At 44.4% G+C, this 12,500-nt stretch overlaps 1 protein-coding gene across 1 annotated transcript in view; it reads right to left on the bottom strand.

Moving 5' to 3' along the window:
- Positions 1 to 12,500, bottom strand: part of LOC143114966 (cadherin-4-like) — a 246,816-nt gene that overhangs the window by 57,562 nt on the left and 176,754 nt on the right. Inside the window, exons 4-5 of the mRNA XM_076276809.1 lie at positions 11,588 to 11,743; positions 3,910 to 4,054 (exon numbers count right to left, since the gene is read on the bottom strand). Coding sequence (XP_076132924.1) covers positions 3,910 to 4,054; positions 11,588 to 11,743 — 301 coding nt within the window. The remainder of the gene's footprint in view (positions 1 to 3,909; positions 4,055 to 11,587; positions 11,744 to 12,500) is intronic.

Genomic DNA, 12,500 nt, shown 5'->3' with positions numbered 1-12,500 from the left:
GGGACTAACACTGACCATTAATGTGTGTGTGTGTGCGTGTGTGTGTGTGTGTGTGTGTGTGTGTGTACATGTATGTGGGCCTATGTGTGAGAGTCTCTCTCTCTCCCTCTCTCTCTCTGTATGTGTATGTGTGAGTGTGTGAATAGATATGTATTAAGTGTAATCAGTTGTAGTCAAGGCACTGTTTGTGCATGTGCTCTGGCTAATTAATTGAATTAAGCTCAATTTATGTGTATCTAGCTCCATTAACAGTGAACTCTATCTCGAAACCCTGTACTGAAATCCAGGCCCAAGTCTTGCAAGAAGAGCATACATATGGACATATGATATTACTAATAATTGTGTTTGCAAATCTGCGTATGCGTATATTAAAAATGTGATTATGTTTTAACTTGCATACATGCACTTGCGTCTGTGTGCACACTGTGTGTGTGGTGTGTGTGTGTGTGTGTGTGTGTGTATCCCTAGAGAGTAGCCCAGGTGAGTGTGGGGTAAAGACCAGCCTACTGCACCAGGGAGTATTCACGGCTCATCTGTCCTCGTCTGCCTCGGTACAGGAGCTCATAAAACCTGCCGCCTGTAAAATTACACCTCACTTCCACCACTTTCACCATGCTACATTTAATCCTCACTGGCCTCTCCCACAAGCCATACCAGCCACCACTCTCTCTGTGCTCTCCTTCAGAAATGACACCAGCCGAGGGAAAAAAATAAAATAATGAAATGCAGAGAAATTAAATAGGTAAAAAAAACCTCCTCGTGTTCATGTTTCGACTGACTGCCTTTAGCAAGATCTGAAATGATACTCAATCAAGCCAGAGGATTTTTCAATATTCTTCACAACTCGGAGTAAAAGGAGTTGTTTGATAGTGTGCGCAAGTGAGAGGATGCTGCAGTGACCATCTCCTCCACCAGGGGTCTGTCTTCAACAGAGCACAGTCTTCGACTCCAATGTCTAAGCTATGTACAAGGACCGAACCCCCACCACCACACACCCCTCCTACACCACCCAACTGCCACCAACCACCATCACAAACACTCACAGAAAGTTCTCTGCCTCTGTTTCTGCTCTTTTTCAAATTCCCCCCTTTCATGCTGTCAGGCTCTGTCTTTTCACGGTTCTGCTCTTTTTATACAGGCTTCCGCTCTTGCCTTACGAAGATGACGGAACTATTCAGAACTATTCTTTAAGGCCATTTTTACACCTATCCAGACCTTCTGTAAACATGTCTCCATGACAGAGGGACGACAAGTCGGTGAGCTGAATTGAATTCTACAATGCAAAAGGGGACGGGGACCTGGCTGTATCTTGGCTGTATCTTATCCAGATGTGCTCGCTGTCAGTGGTTCTTTTCTGCTCTTTTTATAGTCTTGAGGATGATAAATAGCAGAGGAAAAAGCAGTGTGTCTGAATAGCTAAGAGGAAACAAAAATGGCAACTTAAGGAGGAGGGAAGAATGGGAGAGAAAAATAAAACTTGTTGAGTTTGCACTTAAAAAAGTTTAAGCCCAATTATCTTGGAGGCGCATGGAATGAGATAGGTCATTAGTGAAAAGAGAACAGAACGTAGAGGGTAAAGGGTGAAAATACACATGTAACACAACGCACAGGCACACACACACACACACACACACACACACACACACACACACACACACACACACACACACACACACACACAGACACACACACACATACATACATAGGCACACACAAGCATACAACACGGGCACACACACAAGCACATATTTCCTATCCACAGCACTTCTGAGTGCCATAAGAACATTTCATATTTCATCACCCATGATGCAACAGTCTGCGCCTTGACAGAGATCATTATCCCACAACAGCCTCCTAGTACCAAAACAACAAGCTCACAAAATATCTTTACTTCCCCTAGATGTCCACAGAACCTACCACAGACTACAGACTCCTCAACACACACACATGTACACACACATTTCAGACGAAAACCAAGGCGGTGAGGCAAAAAAGAGAGAAATGGAGTGAGAGAGAGAGAGAGGGAGAAAGAGGGAGAAAAAAAGACAAAATGTGCAATCTCATGAATTTGCGGTGCTTCTGGGTTAGTCTAACCTAATGAGCATTCATTGTCTAATGCAGTCCATTAACAGCAAGGCAAAGAAAAAGCACAACTTTGGATTGCATGAGCTCATCATCACATACTTAGCCAACAGATGGTGGGGAGGATAGGTCTTACTTCTTATCTCTCTCTCACATTTAACCACAAAAACATATCTCTCTCCATCTCACATTTCACCAGGAAAATGGGAATTAAAAGTACTTCCATGCTCATTTTACTGAATAACGGCATGTGGAGATGGTCTCTTTTAACTGCAATAGACTGAAAATAATTAAGCAGACAGCTATTATATAAGTTTAGAATTCTGATACCGAGCCACATCCACACACAGAAACACACAGCACACAATGATGCTTTAGCCTCTGATAGACTACATGCCTTTGTGGTGTAACATGATAGATGAATAAGGTTATTGTCTATATACCAAGGTCATGACTTCTGACTCATGATCTGTGTTTTACATCCAAATCAAAACAAAGCACCAAACCCTCATGCTATGAACTTCATACAAATGAGCGCTTAATGCAGACCTGCAGTTGGAAGTTTAGAGAGGGGGCTTTAAGCGCCCTGCAGGTATAGCGGAGCACAACTCCACCCCACCTTCAGCACTGACACCAGCTCTGGCTGTCTATCAGTACTGGCCCTCAGAGCTGCAGGCCGAGGGGCCACTCTGGGACCCCCGTCTGAATGTCAGAGAGCGGTGGAAATCTAGACGTGGGTTTTCTTTTTTTAGGTGTGTCCACTCCGTAGGATTGGCAGCTGTGGCAGGGGGGCTGTGGGAATCTGAGAGATGCTTTTCAACCCCCAGGGAGGCAAAAGAACCTCTCCTTCAGTTTTCCCAGGATTCCTCATTCCTGGGCCTTTCACCTGCCTGCTGTGGGCATGGGACCTGCTCTGGGGGTTGAAATAAAGCACCATGTTTTGAGGAGAGCTGGCTGTGTGTGTGTGTGTGTGTGTGTGTGTGTGTGTGTGTGTGTGTGTGTGTGTGTGTGTGTGTGTGTGTGTGTGCGTGTGCATGTGTGTGTGTGCGCATGTGTGTGTGTGCGCATGTGTGTGTGTGTGTGGGGGGGGGTCTTGGGAGAGGGAGACAATGCAGCCTTGTGTTTGTAGGCCCCCACAAAGACCTCTTCATGGACCTCCATACGATGCCAATTATACCAGGGCAGCGAAGCCAACTGAGCCCCTTCATACATACATCCATACATTCCTCTTTCTCTCTGTCTATCTCTCACTCTTTCCCTCTCTCTGTTTTCTCTTTGCTTCCTTCATTCCTCTACACTTGTTTCTTTGATGGCTAATCACACCATTTAAAATGCATTTAAAGCCCTGTGTCGTTTCCACTGGCCAAGTGCTGAAGTGCTAATTAGGAGCTAGCAAACAGGCTTCTATTTGAGTAGCTGCGGTTAATAAGGGAGTGGGAGACGCCTGGGACGCTCTCCTGATAAAGCCTCTAATCTCGCAACAGATCACCTCCGCTCTGCCCTCCCCACGGCACGCTCCACTGTTTCATCACCTCGTCACTTGCCTCCCATCTGTGTCCTCTTTCGCTCTTTGTCTTTCTTTATCTCTCCCTCTCTCTCTTCTTTTTTTGTCTTTTTCATCTCTCTCTCTCTCTCTGTCCCCTAGTCTCTTAGAGTCTTCCTGATACTCTCATGGTACAGTACGGTAGTTGTTACCTGCTCTGGTTATTTCTGGTGCAAAGTTGTCACGTTTCTCTCTCTCTCAGTTTCTCTCTTGTGTCCATGTCTCACTCTATCTCTCTCTCTACTTCTCTCTCTCTCTCACGTTTGCTGGTGTGTTGTTCTTACCTGGCCTGGCGTTCTCTGGTACCGAGCCATTGTAGACCTGGTTCTGGAACTCGGGTCGGTTGTCGTTCATGTCGATGACGTTGATGTATAGGTCAATGGGCGTCTCCACCTGGATGCCGTTCATGTCCACTGCATGTGCTCGCAGCTGGATGGACAGAGAGAGTTTGTCAAGGCTCAATTCACAGACAGAATCACAAGCAGACAAACTAAAGTGCTACTCATTTTCTGTGCACAGGGTATGATAGCTTGGTGTACACTAAGTATGAAAATAGTCTTGTATGTAAAAAAGTCACAGACACATACACATACACATACACACACAGACACACACACACACATACACACACACACACACACACACACACACACACACAGGCCTGTGTGATGTGTTGGTCTAACTTGCAGGAGCGGGAGGGACAGGACCAAAGATTCTAGAACAGAGCTCTGTTCTAGAATCTTTGGATGGGACAAACACAGCGGAGACTGGAGGGGCTCAGACTACAGCTGCCCCTCCCAAGGCTCCACTAAGCCCGGCTGAATCTGCTTTCGGATAAACAAGGGACATTTCCATCTGTGGGAACTTTCTGTGTATACACTCACACTCATACACACACACACACACACACACACACACACACACACACACACACACACACAATTTTATGACATTCAAGCTCTTACTCAGTGGGCCTAAGCACTGACTAAGGCATATGCTGCTGGTGTAGCTCTGCTAGAAAATAAGCCAAGGCCATAATACATGAAAAATCACCACAATAATAAAACGAAACCCATGCCACATAAACCATCACATAATACCTCACTTCTTTGCGGACTGCCTCTTAAAATATGTAATTAATGATCATTTTTTGTTAGGAACATCATTTCTACGATAGCTCTTTTACACAGTGATAATAATCAAATCACATAATCTTACAGTGAAAGGGATTTAAAGGGTTTTTTTCACTAATTAAATGTATGATACACAAAAACTGTTAAACTCAAAAGACTGCCAGGATTTTTATGCATTTCTGAGGGATTTCAAACATTTCTCTCGGCTTGTTAACTGTGACCTTGCTCTCTATTTTTTTCTTGCTCTCTCTCTCCCTCTCTCTCTCTCTCTCTCCTTCCATACATACAGATAAGTATATTGAGAGGCTACTGCTGAAGTACAACCAGCCTCTCTGATGAATCTTGGATTCCACTAAAAAGTTTTGGCATCACATTAATGTTGAAATCGATACTGAGGCATAACTCAACAGGAAGCCTCTGCTCTCACAACACAATAAATGAAAACAAAATGTTTGAGGAAAGACCAAAAAATAAACATGAGTCCAAACAGCTACAATATCCCCCCATTACAGTTTTTTTCAACTGCTTACACACTAAATCTTTGCTTGTCACACAATTTTCTAAACATGTTCTCCAAACATCATAACCTGACACCAAATCTGCAAAACCATACACTAATTCTCAGTGTTTGACTCAGTTTTCAATTGACTAAAACACATTTTGCAAAACACCACACACAATTTTCTACCTAACACACAAAAATCTAACAGGAAGTAACTTGATTTCGTTCTTTAAACACAACCTATCAAAATGCCACATTAAATCACCAGTGCTTCACTCTTTCTCTTCACATGTGCAAACACTCTTTACTTTACTGAACACCATCCAATCATTGCCTTAGTATAGGTCTATGAATAGATATACTCTCTATATAGGTATAGACCCTTTCAATCTGCTCCTAGAGGATTTCCGGTTGAAATATTCAGAACCAATGCAGATACTTTAAAAATAGAGAAAATACAGTAATCGGACTTACAGCTTACAGTAATGTTCTACAAAAAGTTAACTTTATGTAAAATTTGTATTTTTACTCTATTTTTGTTTGTCCCCATGTTACAGTACCATTAGCTCAATACATTTTTCTGTGCCTCCAGAAAATTGTACAATTGTTTGTTTCTGCAGTTGAAAGGGTCTATAGGCCTATGAATACATACTGTACACGACCCCCCCCCCCACCTCCCACACACACACACACACACACACACACACACACACACACACACACTTGTCTTTAGAAGAAAAAAAAAATCAGTGTTTTCAAAACTACATGTACATCTGGTGGTCACTGTATTCTTCTTTGCTTTTTTTCTTGTTTGCTGTAAAATACTGTATTCACAACAGCAAATTATTTGGGAAAAATCACTATTTTTGGTTTCAATATTGCTTGCATTTTTACTGTGTATTTCAACTTCTCTTTGTTGATACCGTAACTTTCACTCTTGTATGGAAATACATATAGAAAGCCTAAGACAGAAGAGCTTTAGGTTTTGAGCAACAGTGTGTACATGATGTATCCAAAATGTCATATTATGACAAAAGTGTTTGTAATGTGAGGCGAATGTTTGATTTAAACATGTGTTTTTGACATTTTGAATGTTGTGTGTCATTTTGCTGGAGATTTGAGGCATTTTGCATTTTGTGTGAGCAGTTGTGGGTTTTGTGTGTGGAGTTTTGAAAAATAGACACAGAGTTTTGAAAACGTGTGTAAACAATTGTAAAAAACTGTAATAATACCCCCTCTGTCCTCAGCTTGGACATTGGCATGTGTAGGTGGAAACGGATAGCTCTGATCACAAACCACAAAGGTTTCTGAGCCAGTCCAGGTATGAAGTTTTAATCAATACCAAATGATTTATTCATCCAAAGTCTGATGCCTGTTGCATATGGAAGATTGTATATTTATCATAATATTCTTGAGAATGCCCATCTGAGATAGCAACAGACAAGAAAAGAAGTTCAGAATGAATAAATCACTCTGATAAAGACCAAAGGGCTTGTTCACTGGGAAGGCGACACCGGGAGTCCAAGGTAAACAAATGAAATTTTGGAGTGAAATGTCACGTCCCTGCTCCTTTCCATAAACCTGCCTTCATCTTCTCCACCACATGCTCTTTTCCTTGCAATGTACAATGTCCAATCACAATGTACAATCACACACACCAAAACAACTCTTTACCTAGTCCCTCTAGTTTCCATCTTGAAACACTTCTTGATTCTAAGTAACCTTGTATAGCACAAATAAATAGGACTTGTAAGAAGGGTAAATGGAGGGCTATCTTGAGTTTTGCATTTTCAAACAAATCCCATGCATCATGAGAGCAGTGCTCGGGGTAACAGACAGCACAGTAACAGGTGTTAATATGGAGTCTTTGTCAAGTAGTTTGTGGGTTGTCGAGACAGAGGCAGCCTAGTCTGTGTCCAGTCTCAAAGAGGTTCCACCTTCAGCATTTCAGCAAGTTGTGCCTTTACATGCAGTCTAGACGAGTAGTGGGAGGATGAGCTCAGAGCGCACCCTCACTGCTGTGGCCTTACTTTCAGTGCTATCCTATACGTTCACCCGGCGCACACAGACAACCTGCGAGGAAGACAGGCCGTCTCACAGACCGAGAGATGGAACCCAAGACAGTGGGAGGAGAAAGAGAGAGAGAGAGGAAATGCTGAAAGACGAGAGACGAGAAATCTTAAGTGCTTGTCAGAGCTGTGGCCTCTGTGGCAGAAACAGAAAAGAGACTATCGCAACTTCTTCACCCTTTCCCTGCCCCAGAGCCTTCTCCTTCCACCAACACCCCCCCTCACACACACACACCACACACACACACATACACACATACACCACGCACACACACACACACACACACACCACGCACCACGCACACACACACACACACACACACACCATGCACACGCACCATGCACACACACACACACACACACACACACACCATGCACACACACACACACACACACACACATACACACACGCACACACACACACACACACACACACACACACACACACACACACACATACACACACGCACCACGCACACACACACACACACACACACACACACACACACACACACACCACGCACACACACACACACACACACACACACGCACACACTGATGCATATCCTCTCCATGTCTCTGCCCCTCTTCCACCCATCCTCCTCCCCCACGAAAATTGGCGCGGCAGGTCTTGCAGAGGTTAATTTGACTTTACTTTTTCCCCGCACATCGTCTGATCCGCCGGTGCACCCAATATACGCAGCGGATGGTGGCTCGGGCGCTCTTGACTGGGTGCGGAGGAAGTTATCGCCCGCGCCACTAGGATCTGCGTAATTCAATAACATTACAAGTCAAAAGATTACCGCCGCGTTTAAAAAGAAGCCGAAATGTAATTCGGTGCCGGAATTAAAGTTATTATCTTCAAAAAACGTCCAGGTGAGCAGCGGGGGAGGTAAGGGGGGGGGGGGGTGTATTGTAAAAATCAAATAAATAAATAAAAGGGGAGCAACTCAAAAGTGCTCACCGTCCCTGACAGGCTCCTGAGCCACTTCACGCTGGCCTGCGCACGTAGATAACTACCAGCCGATGTGTTTCTGGGGACTGGCGATTGGACACTGCGAGGGGGCTTTTTTATCAACTTTGTTTGTTCTTTTTTCCACTCCGATGAGAGGTGGCTAGAAAGTGCCTACCAGCTCTCCGACTGTGTACTGTATGTGAAAGCCACTCCAGCATCAAAATGTATGGAAATGCCAAGTGGCGAATACTCAGCCGTGAGTAATCCTAGTCGAAGACAGACTTTCCCTGCACACTCCCATTGTTCTTTCTATCTTCTCCTTTCAGATAAAAAAAATCCTGTTCAGAGGTTTAAAGCTTTGATGATAACTCTGGCAAATAAATAAAGAAATAAACAAAAAAGATTCAAACTCTTGAGCCTAGTCCGCCTTATAATATCTTATCTGGTCCTCCCTGCAGCTTTTATTCATAGGAGGCTGAACAGGTCAGCCAGGGAGAAAGTCATGAGATTGGACGGGGAAAAGATCCATAGTGAAACCCTGGACTGAACGTTAGCACTCCATCTCAGTCAGGGCACATTCAGGAAATACACAGACTAGTCTTGGCACAGGGAGGATGCAATCGCATGGAACTTTAAACTCCTCAACTCTCCCTCTCTCTCTTTCTCTCTCTCCCTGGCTCTCTCTCTCCCTTGCTCTCTCTCTCATTCTCTTGCTCTCCTTCTCACTCAGGCAAATCCATTCTTTACCTCCGGCAGCAGCAGCTTAAGCAGGCTGCTCACGCTGCTCAATACACTGTATACAAAAAAAAAAAAGTTTTCAGTTCATCTGACCTGTCCTTTTTCCCCCCCTTCTTCTTGTCAGGTAGGAGAGGACTGCAGAGAGAAACAAGTTTGCTGTGTCTAGACCAGTTATATGCTGTAGGTGGAGCACCTCCCCTGTGACTATCTCTGATCTGTGGCCTGCAGCGGGCAGCCCAGGCCCAGTGGACCGTTAAAGCACTGAAGCAGCAGAGCCTCTAGCGTGACGAGCACAGGAGAGAGCAGGATGAAGGAGGGAGAAGAGAGAGGGAGAGGGAGGGTATTAAGACTAACGAGTACAGCCATTCGAGGGGAGGGCTTTTGGGACATGGTCCGAGGTCAGCGCTGGCACCTCTCAAAGAGCCCGTAACCAGTCGAAAATGCAGTAGAAACTGCATTACAACCTGTGACACAATAACATACTAGCATATTCATAAACTCACGCTAGCTAGAATTAGCATGGCTATCTTTGTATAACAGTTCATTTAGTTTCACATGCTTCCCAGTAGCATTATGTAATGCATATTCAATACTTCCAAACTGCTGGTGTCACTGAGATGGGAAAATGATATGGAGATGACATTGTCTTAAGTACTTAAGTGCTCTACATGTTCGATCCGACAGATAAAAGCTAGTTCAAATGATCAATTGAAAACCGATCAAAATCTTTTACATCAAACAGTGACTCCTCAAAGTGAATGCATTCCTGGTTTCATCAGGAGAAAGCATTGAAAAAGCCCTATAAAAGACTTCTGTGGTATCTCATTACCAAATGAATGGATGGATGACTGTTGCTGTGTGATGCTTTTATGAATCACTCACAGCACAAACACATGAGGAGATCTCCAGTACTTCAGCACTTTTAACATCACATTAAAATCTGGCGGAGCACTTCATATTTCATTTTAAGTGCCTGGCAATGCAACAGAAGGCTTCATAAAGCTTCACAAAAGCATACACAGGCCATGAAAGAGAATGCACATTGTGTGTTTGAGTGTGTGTATGTGTGTGTATGTTATAAATGTGTGCGTGGAGATATCACCCCCCCCCCCCCCCCCCCCCACACACACACACACTACCTGCTCATTACTGAAGATGTGAGAGCAGCCGTGAGAAAGCTGGGGCAGTGTTGGTGTCAAGCGGCTCTGGTCAGCCTCCTAAACAAGGCTGTTTCACAATCAATACCTGAGAGAACAAAGCAACTAACTACAGGAGCACTGCACTGACAGAGAGAAAGAGAGATACAGAGAGAGAAAAGAGAGAGATGGATAGAAATAGATTTAAGTGTGAAAGAATGTGTGTGAGGTGTGAATGTGTTGCTGACTGTCATGTGCGGTTAATTATGATAACCAGTAGGTTAAACTGCAGGAACAGCTACTGTACAACAGTTTATATGTAGACAGCAAAGCCACAGCCTTCATTGAAGGGTGATGGGTATTTTTCTGGATATTATTGTCTTTGCAGTACCTGTCCAATTTATTTACCAATCCGTTTCCTGTGATTCAGTCAGTGATATCTTATATTTATATGGCTAATGCGCCACATTTTTTGTTTACATGTCCTGGCTCATTAATTAGCCCATAACATATCACTATTCTCATCCGCCATGCAGGTTTGAATCAGTTACGGGAGTCCTGTCAGAGACTGACGGCAGTATGCTCCGGATCGCATTTTGAGGTGTTATGATGATGATTTTTCATTTTAGTAGTCTGCCTGCTTCCTTCTGACATCAACTAGACCAATAAAAAAGGGAAAACAGCGTGAATGCCTCAAAACACGAATACACAACAGGACTAAACAGGTCTTTCATTAGTCGAGACAGCCACACACACCTCCCCAGCTCCTGCGAACACGACGTGCGCTACGCTAACGTGCCTAATTGACAGCGGGAGCCAGGCTTTGTCGAGGGCGTCCCGCTAGACGTTTTTATCATCTCCCGACAAGGCTGATCAATTTAACGAGTTAAAAGCTCCAAAATGGATAATAAGTGGAGTACAACCCCATCCCCCATGCCGAAGAATCAGTGAGAGACTGTTTTATTTTATGGGGGTGGGTTTAATTCAATAAAAAGGATGAAAAATAACACACAATATCTCTGTATGACAAATGTACCTGAATAGGGAGATTGAGTATTTCAGAGCTGTATTCTTTTATTGGAGGTATCACATTTCATTAAGAACTTTATCGCTTATGAAAAGCTGGTGACAACAAACAACGGGCATCATTGTCACTCTAGATTGTGTGTGTGTGTGTGTGTGTGTGTGTGTGTGTGTGTGTGTGTGTGTGTGTGTGTGTGTGTGTGTGTGTGTGTGTGTGCGTGCGTGCGTGCGTGCGTGCGTGCGTGCATATGTGCATGCGTGTGTGTGTGTGTGTGTGTGTCCGTGTGTGTGCATGTGTTGGGATGTGTGCTGTAATGTATGTGCTGTGCATTTTCCAGTGCAATACACATTTATATATTCACAGAGCCAATTTGCATGGATGTGTGAGAGTGGGTGAGGTACTTACATGGTAGAATGAGCGCTCCTCTCTGTCCAGTGGCCTGGTGACGGACATCTTCCCCGTCACAGGCTGAATCTGGAACACCTCATTGGGTGGCTGGTCAGCTCCTGCCCCTGTGATGCTGTAGCGGATCTGATTGGACTTGTCCTTGTCCGAGCGAATCTGCAGGGGGAAACAACACACCAAACATGAGAATGAAGAAGAGCACCGACAGACAGTTCAAGGTCACGGACACGGCTAGCTGTGACGGTGCAGGTGACCAAGGCCTCGTTTGGCTCCCGACAGCCACAGAATTTCACACACCCTTCTGAACCGAGAGGCGGTCATGAGGTGGATGGGCATTCCGGCTCGATGGCACCAGATGGAACGGATTTATTGGATTTGGTTGGAATTGCTCAGAGCAGCGAGGAGGTGAGGCTTGTCATTGTTATCACGGGTGGCCTGTAATACCGGATGGCCGTGCCATACCAAGAAAAAGATGGTGGGCCAATCACAGTGAAACGAGTCAGCAGTGTCTTACAGCTCCCCCAGCATACTCTGACAAATGCCCCATCTCCACCCAATACCCCACCATATCTCACAGCATTTATACACAAACGCCCATCAAGGAGCACTCCACACACTCTCAATCACACTAACATACTCATACACACATAAAGACTTCCAAAGGTCAAATAATGGAATCTACTCTACAGTGTACAAATACTCACTGATATGACTCAACATGATATCACACACACACACACACACACACACACACACACACACACACAGACACACACAATGGGAGTGATCTTTTGCCCATTTATCCCCCACATAGTCCATCATGAGCAGTGTGAGCAGCAAACAGCCCTCCGAGCACGCACAATCATTGCGGCAATCAGATAAACACGAACATTCATCATATCTCCGCTCTAGC

The sequence above is a fragment of the Alosa pseudoharengus genome, unplaced genomic scaffold, assembly GCF_046254945.1.
Source record: "Alosa pseudoharengus isolate Yale_2024_CS ecotype anadromous, Long Island Sound unplaced genomic scaffold, YU_APseudo_1.1 YU_APseudo_1.1_scf_9, whole genome shotgun sequence".
In the NCBI taxonomy this organism is placed as follows: Eukaryota; Metazoa; Chordata; class Actinopteri; order Clupeiformes; family Clupeidae; genus Alosa; species Alosa pseudoharengus.
This window is presented reverse-complemented; position numbering and strand designations above follow the sequence as displayed.